The sequence below is a fragment of the Vicugna pacos genome, chromosome 20 (genome assembly GCF_048564905.1).
Source record: "Vicugna pacos chromosome 20, VicPac4, whole genome shotgun sequence".
Taxonomy (NCBI): Eukaryota; Metazoa; Chordata; class Mammalia; order Artiodactyla; family Camelidae; genus Vicugna; species Vicugna pacos.
The window spans coordinates 12,816,450-12,832,440 of NC_133006.1; the positions used below are offsets into that span (position 1 = coordinate 12,816,450).

At 41.8% G+C, this 15,991-nt stretch overlaps 1 protein-coding gene across 2 annotated transcripts; it reads left to right on the forward strand.

The window, feature by feature from the left end:
• Positions 1-3,637: 3,637 nt before the first annotated feature.
• On the forward strand, positions 3,638-14,938 carry ENPP5 (ectonucleotide pyrophosphatase/phosphodiesterase family member 5). 2 transcript variants are annotated; one of them, XM_072944873.1, is made up of 5 exons: positions 3,638-3,837; positions 4,296-4,431; positions 5,970-6,833; positions 8,277-8,453; positions 12,429-14,938. In XM_072944873.1, exons 3-5 carry the CDS (start codon positions 6,005-6,007, stop codon positions 12,863-12,865), a joined length of 1,443 nt encoding a protein of 480 aa, XP_072800974.1. In that variant the 5' UTR covers positions 3,638-3,837; positions 4,296-4,431; positions 5,970-6,004; the 3' UTR covers positions 12,866-14,938. The 2 variants fall into 2 exon arrangements, with proteins under 2 accessions (XP_072800974.1, XP_006202000.1); XM_006201938.4 differs by lacking the exon at positions 4,296-4,431.
• Positions 14,939-15,991: the final 1,053 nt, after the last annotated feature.

Consider the following 15,991-nt stretch of genomic DNA (forward strand, 5'->3'; position numbering starts at 1 on the left):
CTTCCTTCACTTAGTGTAATGCTTCAAGAACTCATCTAGGTCGTTGCGTGTGTCAGGACTTCATTCTTCTTGTTGCTGAATAGTGTTGCACTTATGGATTTGCCAGAACTTGTTTATCTAGGCACCACTGAGGGACCTTTGTGTTTTTTTCTAGCTTTTGAGGATGAATAAAGCTGTTACAGTATGCTTATAACTTTTGGAGTGGATATCTTCATTTCTTTCGGCTAAATACCTAGGAGTGGGGTTCCTGGGTTATAGGATAAATGCACATTTAACTTTATAAGAGGCTTCCAAACTGTTTTCCAAAGCGGCTGTACCAGTCCCACCTGCAGTGTATCATAGTTGCCGCTGCTCTGCATCTTTGTCAGCAATAGATGTTGTCAATTTCCTTGATTTGAGCCGTTTTCGTAATAATTCATGGACTTCTGATCTAGGCTGAGCTGTGGAATTAAACATCTTGCCAGCTACTGGATTGGATAGTGTTCCCCCCAAATTCACATTCCCCTGGAACCTCAGAATATTATCTTATTTGGAACTAGGATCTTTGCAGCTGGAACTAATTAAATTTAGACGAGGTCTTACTGGGTTAAAGTAGGCCTTCATTCCAATGACTGGTGTCCTCACAGGAAGGCCACGTGAAGACATGAGACATGCAGAGGCGAACACCACGTGATGATGGAGAAAGTGACTGGAGTTATGCTGCAACTGGCCCAGGAACCCCAGAACCACCCGAAACTGAAAGAGACAAGGTGAGATTCTTCCTTAGAGCCTGGGGGTGGGGGGAGGGTGGCCCTGCCAACGTCTTGATTTCAGACTTCAAGCCTCCAGAACTGTGAGAGAACACATTTCTGCCGTCCTCAGACACCCAGTTTGTAGTAGTCTGTTATGGCAGCCACAGGAAAATAACACACTATGAATACAATATGCAAAATACAGTAATGCGAAGTGGTTTAGGAGGTTAGATTTGACTCACTTAAAGCTTCCTGAGGATAAAAGCATAATAATCGTTTGCGTGAAAATATAGTTCTAATTAGGGCAGATACATCATTAGCAGCCTAAATTATTAATAGGCATAAAAATACTTGGACTAAGTCTTTGAATACAATTCAACTTTTCACTCATTGGGCTGGACTTCTGCCAATGAGTCCGAATTAGTGAAGACGTACTGTTTATCGAGAAGTAAGCTCAGTCCAGACCCAGAGTCCTAATCTGTGGCCATTCAATATGTGAGACTCATATTTTGCAGAATGTTCTATAAAGGATTAAGAGATAGACTTTGTTTTAGTCTGGTCATTGTGATAGAATACACTACAACCTTAAAGATTATTAAAATTGTGAAATAATTTGCTCCTTTTCCCTGCCACAGGGTATAGACTAGTTCTGAAAACAAAACTTCTATAGCAGAGCCAGTCTTGGCTATTTCATAAGGAACAGATCCTATTTCAGTTTTAGCACAAACCTCTTCCAGCTCCCGAGGAAGACAACAATTCAGCTCTCAAACTCCTATCAGACTTCTTTCAGGCAGAGGGACCCCCATCTCCACCCCAAACACCCATGAAAGAAGTTGATTCTTCTGTTACACCATTAGTCAGAAAAATATTACCTGTGTGATGATGATTACATAAATTAATGCAATAATAGAAAACTAAGGAATAGCTATAGACAACAGGTTGTGGCTTATATGACCATAATTTGCTGAGTAGTTACTACAGTTGGACAGAAATCAAGGCCACAGGCAGGGCAGAAGGGCCAGTATAGATGTGGTGTCAGGAATTCCATGTTTTCACAATCATTCCTCTATCTCTACTCATTAAGCCAGACTTTTTCCACATTAGCAACATGAGTTAAATAGCAAGCCTACCATGCTTGGATGTCATGTTCTGGAGGTCTGGGAGGTGTCTTTGGCACTCCCTGAGCCCTCCGTGAGTCATTTTCCGCACTGTGCACTGTGGTTAACAGCCGCGCAGTGCCAATTTCGCAGGGGTAGCTCGTGAATTTGGTCGTGTCTTCCATCAAGAGTTTACAGAGAGCTGTGCCATCTGAACGGAGTCCAGCAATGTTCAGTGATCCATGGAAAAGACAGGCCTGTTTCCCTACTTCTGCTCTCTAATGAGCATATGCTGTTCTTTGAGCGTTTGGGGGAAACACAGTGTTGGCCTATTTTGGGGGGACAAAGGCTGACAATATTGGACCACCCCATTCCAAGTTGGGGCAATTTCAAAGGATAGGGCTTTGGGAACTTGGAACAACATGTACAGCTTCACTGTCATGAAGTCTGGCTAAACACAGAAACCAGCCTCCCTCTTAATCTCCGTCCCACTTGTGGAAAACCATAAACTCAAGTTATTACAAATCAAAGGCCAGGGGAGAATGACCAGATGTCCTTGGGGATGGTAACACAATTAGGAGGGAGCCATTGGGGTAGGGACTGTCCCTCTACAAGAAGTTGAGAGAAAGAAAACACAATGACCCAAATGTTTGCCTCATTTAATTCAACAGCAGCAGGAATGTCTGTTCATTACACCCGATAGGGAACGTGAGCTTCGGGAAGGAGCCAAAGCTACTGGTTTTGCTCTCCATTTTAACGGCTAATTAGATGTTGAAACTCAAGTGTGACAACCAAACAGATATTATTGCCCATTGCAGGGTAGTCAGAATTAGGCCTGGGAATTGTGTGGATGGATGGATTCTTTCAGGGGAGCTCAAAGTCACTGCTACAATTTGTGATAAATATAGTTGGTATCAAATTGGCAAACTCCGCACAAGCCGGCACTTCCTATGGCCTAAAAATACCATCAATTACCAAAAAACTGCCCCAAAACTTGAAAAATTAATCCACTGGAGGAAGGGAACAGAAGAAACAGGGCCAAATAAGACTTTCCAAAAGAGAAATCAGATCTGAAGTTCATAGCTTTATTGCATGTTTGGAAACAAGGCTGGCTGCAGAGCCTGGCTCCTGGATGCAATCATTAGAATAGCCGTTCAGCCTCTTGCCCTGTGCAAATTAACCTGATTCTGAGCCTGGCTTGTTTAATATGTGCATTCTCAGGTGCCACACTATTGCAGATCCCTCAAAGACCCTGATATTGCAAACACCTGGACAATTAACACTGGGGCTGCAGAGCCGACTAAATTAAATCCTTTTAAATTAGATTTTGCATCGTCCCGTGAACATGCTAGGATGTTTCAGGTGTTCCTTGGAGCCAAATCCAGGGTATGGTGCTACCTATTTGTGATTAAAAAATAAAACCTGAGAGATCAGATAAGAGAATAAAAGAAGCTTTTAACAAAAACACCTGGGTGCTGAAGCTCACTAACCACTGGGGCAGCGCGCTGTGATCTCTCTGCATCAGTCACTACAGCACAACTGTCCGTCAAAGTTACGGCACAGTGCACAGGTTGGTGACTTGGCAGACTGGACCTCAGCGAGCACCCGGCGTCTTCGCCTCGACGCCCCTCGGGCCTCCAGGCCGGGTCCGCCCCGCCCTTTGCTCCCAAGGCTTCCGCCTCATCCCGCCTCGGAACTCGGCAGCGCCCGCCCCGCTCCCGCTGATTGACAGGCGGGGCAGCGACTCCCGGGAGCCCGGCTTTCGCTCTGCAACCCCGGCGGTAACTATCCCACCGTAGCCAATGGGAGCCAAGAGGCGGGGCCTGCTGGGGGGAGGCGGTGCTGGTCAGGTGCTCTCCGTCGAGGCGGCGTGCAGGTGACCGGCCGCGGCTTACGGGGGTGCCTCTTGTTCCCACCGCCTCCCAGCTATTGCCCCCAGTCTACGGCAGGGAGACCCTCCGGACCCTTCCTCCCATTGCCCCAAGCCGATGCGGTTGGAGCGGATGAAGGTAGGAGTCCGGGGCACTGGGCCGCTAGCCTCTCGAGGACCCACATGCCCCCGGTGGGCCCCCAAACTACCTCCCCAAACCCAGTTTCCACTGCAAACATACACAGCGCCCTTAGGGCCTCTGCCGGCCTCGATAGGCGGGAGTTCAGCGAATTGGGAACGTACCCTGCGCCGAGACCCTCCCCAGAGCTAGGATAGTATCCCGGTGGGGAAGATGGGGCGATGCATCACCCTCCTCTGGACGTCTCATCCCTCTACACACACCTACGCGTCCTTCACTTTCCCTCGGCACGTTTCTCGGTGCCCCTTCCCTCCAGATTAACAGGGCTGTATGTGGGGGAGGGGAGGAGGAACTGGAAAGCAGCCCAGTGAAATCCGGACCCAGAACTGGGGATTCCACTGCACCGTGCAGCGTTTTGTGCACGGAAAAGAAAGAAAACAGATTTCTTTCACCCCCAGCTCTCTGCTTATTGCTTTATGTCATCGATGTGATAATGTTGATTCTTATCAAACATTCCTAACCTTGAGGCAACACTTCGGCTTCGTTTATCTTCCTTCGTCCCGGGAAAGCTGTCTTTCCTGCTTACTACAGCTGGTGAATTAATTTACTAAAGGAGAGGAGAATCAGGTGTTTCTTGTAATTGATCCTTTTTTTTAGCCTTAAATCATATTTGGTTCAAAGTATCCTTGCTTGTGTTAGGAAGGTGAAGAAGAGAGAAAGAGGGAGGCAGGAATCACTATCCTCAGCCAGAAATGTTAATAAATATATTTGCAGTCTCTTAATTGGAACTGATTTTTAATGTTTCTTCCAGAATTGGAAACTTTACTGCTATTTGAGAAATAATTTTTAATTTTTGAACCATTGCCTGGAGACCAATACTTAAAACAATTTCAGTTCAAGTAATGTTCTAGGGATGGTGAAATCGTGGTTAAAAAGCAAATAAAACAGAATTATTGCACCTGAAAGCAAAGCATGCCAAGCAGTTTTTATTTACCAGCACCTATGATATACTGAGGCTCTTAAGACAGGGCCCATTTCTTGAGGTTTTAAAATGTCTTCAGCATATTCAAATTGTTCAAATTAGGAAGATGTCGAAAGCCAAATTCAAGAAATTCTTGGCACAAAACCTTAGATCCAGGTTTTGGTGGGCTTATAAATACCTTCATACAAGAACAGTCAGCAGAAGGAGAGGACAAAAGATTCTTGTTTGTTTGCAAACTCTGTGGGAACTGACAAAATTTACATCTGGATTGTTTATCCATATTGCCTCTTAATAGCTTTCTTGAATAGAATAAGTTTCTTAGAAAGAGAGGCAAATGGACAACAACCTTGATCCAAAGAGATTCTTTAATCCCAGGAAGTCCCTTTCCTACACATATCGCTGATAAGATTAAATGTTGATGAATTTTAACATTAGGAAGGTCAAGGCTAAATTTCAGAATTACGTTTCCGTTATACTTAGTTCAGAAGCTAATTGTTTAGTTTAAAGAAGGCTGGGCTTTGATTGTTAGTAAATGAATGTAGGTTACATTTCAGGAATATATTTGAATGTCACAAATTTTATGTGACTTCGGGAAACCAAGTTCATCTATTTTCTCTTGTGACATATCTCACCAAGATGACCCAAACATAAGGCCTTGGCTTTGAAAAATGGAGGTGTACATACATACTTTTTAAAAGCATTGTTTTTGGATTTGCTAGTGGTAATTCTTTGTTGATAGGTTCCTATAGTCCATCTAACCAAAATAATAAATATGTCCATAGGTATTTAATGTGATATAAAAGTTTCTGACCAGGAGTCAGAAGTCTGAGTCATCCCGAAAATGTCTGAAAAGTTGTATGTAAATTATATCATATTTTAAAGTGATATTTGAGGAGCTGACTTAATTTCTTTGAGGAATGTTTTGATAAATTCTTAGAAACGAAAACAGTTTTTAAATGCAACTAAACTTCTTAGCTTTATTATACAGGGAGCCCCAGGTCTCTTATTTAAGGTGAAGTTCTGCAGTGTAATCCTTCCAGGCTGTGATTTATGCTGTAACTGGGATTGCTAAGCACCATCACTCTCCATTTTGGGTAAAGTATACAAAGCAAAATTATTGCCATTAATTTCTGTATTTTCTTTTGTACAGATTCTCTTACACTGAACCGATCAAGAACTTTGAAAATGACTTCAAAACGTCTCTGGGTGTCCTTCGTACTTGCTGCAGTCACACTTTCAATTACATTTTCTCTCCAACCAGACCAGCAAAAGGTTCTACTAGTTTCATTTGATGGATTCCGATGGGATTACTTATATAGAGTTCCAACACCCCATTTTCACCATGTGATGAAATACGGTGTTCACGTGAAGCAAGTTACTAATATTTTTCTAACAAAGACCTACCCTAACCATTATACTTTGGTAACTGGCCTCTTTGCCGAGAATCATGGTATTGTTGCCAATGACATGTTTGATCCTATTCTGAACAAATCTTTCTCCTTGGGTCACATGGATATTTATGATTCTGAGTTCTGGGAAGAAGCGACACCAATATGGATCACAAATCAGAGGGCAGGACATACTAGTGGTGCGGCCATGTGGCCCGGAACAGATGTAAAAATACACAACAGCTTTCCCACTCACTACTTGCCTTACAACGAGTCCGTTTCATTTGAAGAGAGAGTTGCCAAAATTATCGAATGGTTTACATCGAAAGAGCCCATCAATCTTGGTCTTCTCTATTGGGAAGAACCTGATGACACCGCCCACGATTTGGGACCAGACAGTCCGCTTATGGGACCTGTCATTTCAGATGTCGACCGCAAGTTAGGGTATCTCATACAAATGCTGAAAAAGGCAAAGTTGTGGGACGTTTTGAACCTAATCATCACAAGTGATCATGGAATGACACAGTGTTCTGAGGAGCGGATCATAGAGCTTGACCAGTATCTGGACAAAGACAACTATGTCCTGGTCGACCAGTCACCAGTAGCAGCCATCTTGCCCAAAGAAGGTGAGTCTGAACTTTGTGGTGGTCTGGAGCTGGGTCTGCGCGTGCCCAGTGCGACTGAATTGGGATTTTTGTTTCTGTGTCTTTCAAGTGTGCTTGCCTTTGTCATGGTAATATTCGGGATTTAATCCTTTGACTTTGAGAAGACAGGCTCTCTTTTCTCAGGGTCTGATTTTTCACTTTTTCCTAGAATATTGAAACGGATGCTCTTTGTCTATAATTGTCCCATTTAACCATTTTGGAGTCATTGGATATGATGAACGCTAGCTACAGCCTCTGTTGTCAGAAAAATTAAGTTCGGAGGATACATACAAAATGTGCATGCAATTACAGGGATTTTATTCTATAAAAAAAACCCCAATTTCCATTTATTTACTTTTTAAGGGAGGTACTGGGAGTTCAACACAGGACCTCGTGCATGTTAAACACGCGCTCTGCCACTGAGCTATATACCGCACCCTCCCACAGTGATTTTATAGAAGCCTTCGATGGATTCTTAGTTAGGACCTGCTCAATAGGGAAGCGGTGGGGTATCAGAGGAGAGAGCTTTGCTGGTCCTGAGATTTAGTTTTCTTATCTGTAAGTCGGGGAAGGAATAACAATACCTGGAACTTGTTACAAACCTCTCCTCGAAGCCTCATTATTTCTGTTTTAAACATCGGTGAGCGAGCTCAGAAGTTTTAAAATCCCCAGGTCACAGAGTCAGTGCAGAACAAGACTCAGACCTGCTCTTCTGACTTCTGTTTTATCACCTCCTGGGGTCAGAATCAGTACCAAATGAGAAAACAGATTTTGAAAAGTGGAATAACTCACCAGTGAGACTTACATCCCTCACAGGGGAATGAAGAGATCATAGGACACAGGGAATGTTAAAAATATGCATGTGCGACAAAGGAATTTGAAAAACAAGAAACGGACTCAAGATAGTGTCCAGGCTTACTGCGTTTGAAGTCACGAGGAGTCCTTTGGCAACACCTCCAGGAAACGTTAAAGAACGTTTCCATTTTAAAGCTGCTTTGCTGGTCTGGTCTGTCCTTTTCCAACTATTGTTCTTGTCTAGAGATTCTCTATCTCTGTCCTCAGAACTACCAGAACTTAGCCCTTTGCTTTTGTTTGGGTGTGCAGTGCCCAGACATTTTAATTCGTGCCACCAATGAACGTGTGTGTGTGCGTGTGTGTGTTTAAGTCTTTAGAGGTTAGAGATGTCTGGTTCTATAAAATGTCCTCTCTTCAGGTGAATTTACTTTAAGAGGAAATTATTTCTCTGTTTCCCCTACAAGATTATTTCCTGCAAGGGGGTGGGACTTCTAAAACATCTGGCTAAGCTTTGTGAAGGTGAGCTCGCTCAGATGTCTGCGTTGATGGACCTCTGATGCCATGGCTGTTTCTTTGATGGTCGCAGTGAGTGTCCTGTCCTGAGTGCCTCTCTGCCTCCTTTCCTTTTAGGTAAATTTGATGAAGTCTATGAAGCACTAGCTCACGCTCATCCTAACCTTACTGTGTACAGAAGAGAAGAGATCCCGGAAAGATGGCATTACAGGGACAACAGTCGAATTCAGCCGATTATTGCGGTGGCCGACGAAGGGTGGTATATTTTACGGAATAAGTCAGATGACTTTATGTGTGAGTATGTTACAGTGTTTCTCTCCATCCTGTCATTGTTTGCTAAAGTGGAGGCCAAATGGGAGTTGTTTCTGCTCTATTCAGCAGTTTATTTACTGATTAGATAACTAGGGAGTGCGATACATTAATAGTTAAATAAAGATCCAATAAACAAAGATTTATTGGGGCTTTAAAATGAGGTCATCTTTTAAAAGTGAAACATTTACTTCTCTTGAAGTTACAGTGACCTATTACTGCTAATTTTAACCATCGTGCTGCTGAGAAAAAATAACTGAAATTTAGAAATTGAATCATTTTTCTGCACCTGCTTTATATTCTGATTTCATAAAAACTTAATCTCTAGTTTTCTTTGCTGCCTTTAGTTTTCTAGTTTCTTTTGCCCTTCTGGTTCTACCAAATATAGGCCAGCTTTGCTTGTCATGTTGGAAACATTTCTAAAAAAAAAAAGTGCAGATGGCATGGGTAAAAAATATATCCAGACATATATTTTCGTAATTAATACCTAGCGATGTAATTTGGGAGATATTTCCCCTGACTAAATTTAGAATATGATGGAAATCCCATTTCAAATTCAAGCATGCAAAGTAGCTTCTTGCCATCATTAATGTGTAAATTTACCTTCTTACATAGCTTTTAACAACTTAGTCAAATGGAAAAGTTATCGCAGGATTTCACTCAAGTTTATTTGCATGTTTACTCTCAAGCTCCTGCTCTGCTTTTTGTATCACCAGTGATGGATCCCTACAGACTGAATTTCCTAGGCTACTTTGTAGACTGGTTGCTGGTTAGATTTGGCCAGTATTGGACCCTGGCAGGAATGTGGAAGGCGGGGGTTTGGGAGAAGCCAGCGTATTTGTCCCCCAGTCTCTCTGCCCCGGGCTGTCTCTCTAACAGTAGCTTCGTGTCCTCTGTGATCCCAGCTCCTTCTGGACAACTCTCTCTCTGGCTTCAGCTCCTACTGGCTTTGGGGTTCCGGGGACACCACCTCTTCCTTCTGTCCCTCCAGCCCTGGGGGCCTGAGGTTCCCACTGTTCTACTGGCTGGGTAACCTCGCCATCCCATGGTTGCCTCTCAGCTTCAGCACTTTTATGAGGAGCTCCTTATTAAAGGACTTATGAAGTCCCCTCTCTTGTACTGCCTGGCGTGGATTCTGCTTTCCTGGCTGATACCGATACTAGCTTGCACCACCAGTCCAGGTCCCTGAGAGTTGTTTCTCTTCTGTGCCTTGAGTGTTGAAGGAACCACATTGTGTCAACACCATCTAGAAATGCTCTTTTAGGCATTGATCCTTGATATGTATCGGATATCTACAAAAATATCCCCTTAGGTAGAACTGGCTTCCTGTCATGCTGATTGGTGAAGAGAAAAGCCATTGCCTGGCAGTGAGATTTGTAGAGTATGTGTGAGTCATACTGGCAGATGTGTACAAATACCTGGTTCTGGTCCTTAAAACAGGTTCGACATGTAGGTAGTAATCTGAACGAGTATTTAATCAGTGTAGGAGAACTGTTTTCAGAAGGCTTTTAAAAATAATTCCTTTGGCTATGAGAATAATTGCTACCTTTTTATGTTCAGATTTTCATGTGTTATGCAAATAGCTGTTTTATTAGAAGGGTTGTTCAAAAAAGAACTGCTGTCTCGGAGGAGATTTGTACTTTAAAGTTGACGTAAATTTAAGGGGCTCTCTTGAAATTTTGGTTTGGTAAATTATATAATAGATTGGTCACACCAACTTTTGATAGAAAATGTTAATAATGCTTGATGTTAACATTATGTTCAACATAATTACTTATTCAACAAACAAATCTATAAAATAATTACTTTTTTTCATTTTTCAGTTTTATTAGGTAGAATTGTTAAAATTTGACTGCACATATACAGTATGTTCCATGTAAATACATATGCACAATATACTGCACATTTTTTTTTTAGTTTGCATATATGTACTGATCATTGTTTCTAAGAACAGTTTAGAGCTTTAGCTTTTTAAACTTACATAGTTACTTAATGGAATAAAGCCAACCACAAAACAAGAATCAACCGAATGTGGTAATCCAATCATAAAGGACAGTCAAATGTGCTGACACATATTCAAGAGATCAGCCATCTCAGTTATAACTAATAAGTAGTTCATTTGTGTCTTTTTTTTTTTAAAAAAAGATTCCACATGTAAGTGATATCATATGGCATTTTGCTTTCTCTTTCTGGCCCACTTCACTTAGAATGACGATCTCCAGGTCCATCCATGTTGCTGCAAATGGCATTCTTTTATTTTTTATGGCTGAGTAGTATTCCATTGTATGTGTGTATGTGTGTATATATATATATATATACACACACCATATCTTCTTTATCCGGTCATCTTATTTTACAAATAATTAAGTACTGGCCACTACAGCCCTTCACAGCCTGAGTTCTACAAGAGGATTCAAGTCCTAATGTCCAAAAGCAGGAGTTCTCAAATGTGTTCCCGGGACCAGTAGTAACCAAATCTCCTGGGAGCTTGTTAGAAATGCAGATTCTTGGGCCCAACCCAGACCTACTGAACTAGGAACTCTGAGGGCAGAGCCCAGCAATCTGTGTTCTCACCTGTACCTACACCCCCAGAGCCTCATACACACTGAAATTGGAGGACCGCTGCCCTAAGCATTCGTTATTAAATACTGTCTGCTGGGTTAAGCCTTTATGGTAGGGGCTACCACTGCAAAAAAAAAAAAAACCCTGTTCATGGGAGAGGTTTCATAAGTCATAATGAGTTCATCTCAAATCTGATTTTCTAGTAAGAAGTGTGATGTGAAAGAATCATCTTTGCCTTTGTGGCTGAAAGTCTGGATCCGGCTTCTCATAGAAATGAGCCCAGCAATCATCCCATCAATTACAGATCACATAATGGCACATTTACCAATGTTACTACTAATTAATGAACTAGAAGAGCAGTCCCCTGGCAGATGACTCCCAGCGATTCATAAATCCAGCATTATTTCCACTTGAATAAACTCAAAAAGAAGCCTGGCATTTAGAATGACTTCTTTAGATGGATTTTGCAAAGTAGATTTGGAATTCCTTCGAGGAGATGACTTTCAGAGGAGTTGATTTAGAATTTTCTTTTTTGCAATGCTGTGTTCCCATTGCGTATTTCCATAGCAAGCATAAACAGTAGGGACTGATCTGCTGGTCATTCTCACCACCTTCAAAATAAAGCCTTTCATGTTTCTTTGGTTGTCGTCTTAGCAGTAGCTCCCTCACTTTGTCTGTCCCCTGACAGTATGCTAGATGCACACACCTTTAAAATGCAGCTTCTATTGTGCAGGAGTTTTTAATCCTTCAATTTTGTGTCTTTTTCTGATTTGATAAATCAGAAGACTCCTAGAGTTTTCACCCTTTTTTTGTAGCCATACTAAAGCACACAATGCTAGATTGGATCTGAACCACCAGAGGCAAGACATTACCCGCAAGTCCTGACCTTTATTTTTCAATAGTGGATTGGAACTGTAACTGGAGGTTTGATTTTTGTGGTGTCTTTTGGTTTTCTTTATTATTTTTCCCCTTTTATTGATAGCTATGGATTTACTGTCTTCATGACTAAGAGCATGTTTACCTTTAGAACAGTAACTGGAACATAGTAGGTATCTAAGTATTTGCTGAATATTAGTTTACTTGCCACCAAACAAAGAGAAAAACAAACACTTTCGAGTTCCCCTGATGTGGCTCCGCTTTGCTCTTTATACGTCTTTAAACTCTGTTGCTTAAGGTTGTGTCGGCCTGTGAGAAAGATTCCTGGGCATCTGACTTTTCACTTCCTGAAATGAAACCGTGATGCTGACAGCAGCAGAAATTGCTTGTAAAAGATTCTTCTGTTTTGAAAGTTGCATTAGATAGAGTTTGCATTTAAGTTCAGAATTTGACGATACAACAGTTATTTCCGTTTTAATACCATCGGGTTGGCTGACCCGTTCATGCATTTTATCTCCACAGTGGGCAACCACGGCTATGATAATGAGTTAGCAGAAATGCATCCCATATTTCTAGCCCACGGCCCTTCCTTCCGAGAGAATTTCACCAAAGAAGCCATGAACTCCACAGATCTGTACCCACTGCTCTGCCACCTCCTCAATGTCACGGCCATGCCCCACAACGGATCCCTCAGGAGCGTCCAGGATCTGCTCAGTGCAGCAGCCCCAAGAGCCGGTCCTTACGGTCCTTACACGCAGAGCCCTCCGCTCCTCCAGGGTCGTGTCCCACCAGGGGAAAATGAGCAAGAGGCGTCATATGCTTACTTCCTAGGGGTCTCTCTTGGTAGCATTATAGTTATTGTGTTTTTCATAATTTTCATTAAACATTTAATTCGCAGCCAGATACCTGTCCTACCAGATTTTCAGGCTGAAATATCTCAACCATTATTACAAGCCTAATGCTACTTTGATGTGGAGATTGCATAGTTATGTCAGTGTTTAAAGGTTTCAAATCCTAGGAAACCAGCTTCAGATATTTGCACAGACCATTCAGCAGATGTGTACATATAGAGGCTCAGTCACACACACACACAGTCACACTCTCACTCATGCTTACACGCACATGGACCAAAATACACACACCTGCAAAGGATTAATACGTGGAAGTACGTTTCCATCATTCGCTCTGGCTTCAGGATAGCTAAGCTCCTGATTTATTTGGACTTGGCATTAGCAATTTTGCACTATTTGAAGTACATTTCATATTGCACTTTACTCTCGGAATGGGTACTTGTATGTGAAATGCACTGTATCAGCAATTTTGCCTTCTAACTCAGTTGAAAAAAAGACCTTTTGCACCCAGGTCCCAGGATACTTGTTATTCTTTGCTCAGAGTGAATTTTCTGAGAATTCCTGACTACTGTACAAGTCTGTCTCCTTACATTGGGAGAACATGAAGAAAGTGAAAACTGTTGAAAATTCCACGTGATGAGCTCTGCACAGTGACGTTTGGAGAGATGTATTCCCAATGGCAGGGAGCACCTGTGGGATCTCCTTGTCATATTTCTTTCCAAAGGACATGGGTTTTCATTTTATACCCCTCCACCAAAAAAAGGTTCAAGAGATTCAAATACTGACAGATTCATTCTAGCCATATTGTTTCTGTCATGAAATTCATTATTGCTATTTACTTATTAGTCCTTTTTCTCTGATTTTGATCATCAGACACCATGAACATACATTTCTTTCCTGTGGAGGCCAGCACTGGCCTGATTAAAAGGGTCCAGGCACCATCTCAGCAATGTTTTCTCTTGTTCTGTTTTCTCTTGATTATTTGCTTCCTTAAAAATGAAATCACTAGTAATCACATTAAAATCAAATTAGATAAGACCAATGTTTTCTTTCTGGTAACCTATAGTAACAGCACAAGCATCTTTTAGATTTGAGCATTGGAAATTCCCTGAATTGCAGAGAGCACAAACTCTGCTAGGGAAAATGCAGGCCATGCCATCTGAAAAGAGCTGTGTGGAGCTTGGGGAAAAAATTAGGCAGGAGCTTGAGGGAAAAAAAAATTAGGCAGAACCACTAGTGTTCACAACGTTCCCAGAATAGTGCAGAAGGCACCCTAATGGCACAATAATGAAACAACTCTTAGAGATAACAATATTGAAACAAGAGGAGTTGAGGTTTATAGCCTTGTTTCCTGAAGTATTTGAATATCCATTCACCAAGTGCTGGGTGGAAACAAAGGTGAATCCAAGTTCACAAATAAGACTTCTGCGTCCTGGGTGGGATTTGTCATTTATCCCCCACGTAAAGCTGTGCTTTAGATCCCTTGAGTAGTCAGGGTGGGGGGAGGGCGGTTTTACCTATAGTTTCTTAAATGAAAAAGGAGGCCCTGGAAAGAACAGTTTTCCTTGGAGAAATTAGAAACCAGTTTATAGACACTTGGCTCATAGATAATACTGTGATCTTACGTATATTTATGTACCCACTGGCTAATAAGTAGGTAAAATGGTCGATGCCTTCCTGAAAGAAAGGATAAACTTGATGTGAAGAACAGAAGTGGCATAGTTAAAAATATAATTGAATTTAAGTGCTTCCTAAAATTGGGTGAATGAATGATATTTAAATGATACTACCAATAAAAAAAAGTTAGCACCTAAGTCTCATTTCATTACACAGCATCTTAATGGGACAGAATGGAATCACTAAGAATGGACCGTAGATTAAAAAGCTGTGACGTTCTATGGTAGAGAGCAAATTCCTCAAAAGGTTTGCACTCTGGATTAGACATTTTAAACTATGTGCTGGCTTGCTTGGTAGTGCGAACTTACCTGCAATATTGAGGTGCCGATCTGATGACTGAAAGATGAAATTGGTCTAAAAGCATTACTGTTCAAGTGCTAACTGTACATTTCAAGTAATTGTTGCAGTAAATTCAGTTTAGAGGGTGCTATTACCATAGTGGTAAGAAGAAAGTAAATTCTGTGATGTTGATGAAATCATTAAAATTTGGACATGAAGATTTGATGATCGAATGGTTTCTTTCATTTATAGATACTTACTTTCTTGTAAAATATCAGCAGGAGTTTACCTGAAGGAAAATAAAATTTTAAACGTTGCTGGGAAAATCTAGTCCCTCAACCATCGTGTGATCGCTTTGTTGGCTTTGGTTTTTACCTGCATGTCTCTGTGGTCAAACTTTGTATGCAGTGAACACAAATCAGCACACAGAAATAAAATGTAGACTCGCTAGTCTTCCGACCTGTAAGAATTTGGAAAAGGTCAGAGGAATGGAGCTCCACACCCCCTCCCAAAACACTTATATTGTTGCTGAACATCCTCCGTCAGCTTTTTTGTAGCTTATTAATTGATATGAGTTTATTAATTGATGTGGCTCTTTTTCAGTGTATGTCTTGCAGTTTCTTCTCTCTGCCACCTACCATGTATAAAGTTGTTTTTCAAAAGGGATTGTGACCTCTTAAGGTAAAACTGGGGTCCTATTATCAGTTTCAGTTTCTTATAAGAAAGAATCTATTTCTAGAAAATCTGAGGAAGAGCCTAACTCTCCTAGTTCTGTTTTTTTTTTTTCTTGTTTTTTTTTTTCCAGCTATTCATTAGCTAAGGCAACAGAGAGTCAGAGAGCCAGGAGGGATCTGAGGGGCCACTGAACCCCCGGATTTAACAAGGGCCCTTGAAAGCTGTGAAGTGGCTTGCATAGCATCTTAGTGCCAGTGGGAAGGAGGACCCAGGTGTCCTGATCCAGTGGCGGGTTAGGACATGAATGTAATGAAATTTGAGGGGACTCAGTAACAGGCAGGACATGGGGTGGGGGACGACAATAAAAGCTCCTGGAAACATGGGAAGCTGTACAAGATGCTGGGGCAGACTGCCTGAGGAGAATGTCGCTGCTGTACAGGAAAATGCATTCACAGCTCCAGCGGGATGATACTGCCTCGTCTTCTTCCTTCGGGGTGCTGTTGAGAAGTCTTACACCAATGTGTTGTCTCTCTTCCTTCCCTCCCTTCCATAACCCGTTCCCTGAAATTTTAGTTATTATCCAAGATACTCCACTTGTCACTC

Coding starts and splice junctions, on each gene's coding strand:
- ENPP5 (XM_072944873.1), top strand. CDS start 6,005: ATGACTTCAAAACGTCTCTGGGTGTCCTTCGTACTTGCTGCAGTCACA. Junction 6,834..8,276: donor AGCCATCTTGCCCAAAGAAG/GTGAGTCTGAAC, acceptor CTTTCCTTTTAG/GTAAATTTGATGAAGTCTAT. Junction 8,454..12,428: donor TAAGTCAGATGACTTTATGT/GTGAGTATGTTA, acceptor TTATCTCCACAG/TGGGCAACCACGGCTATGAT.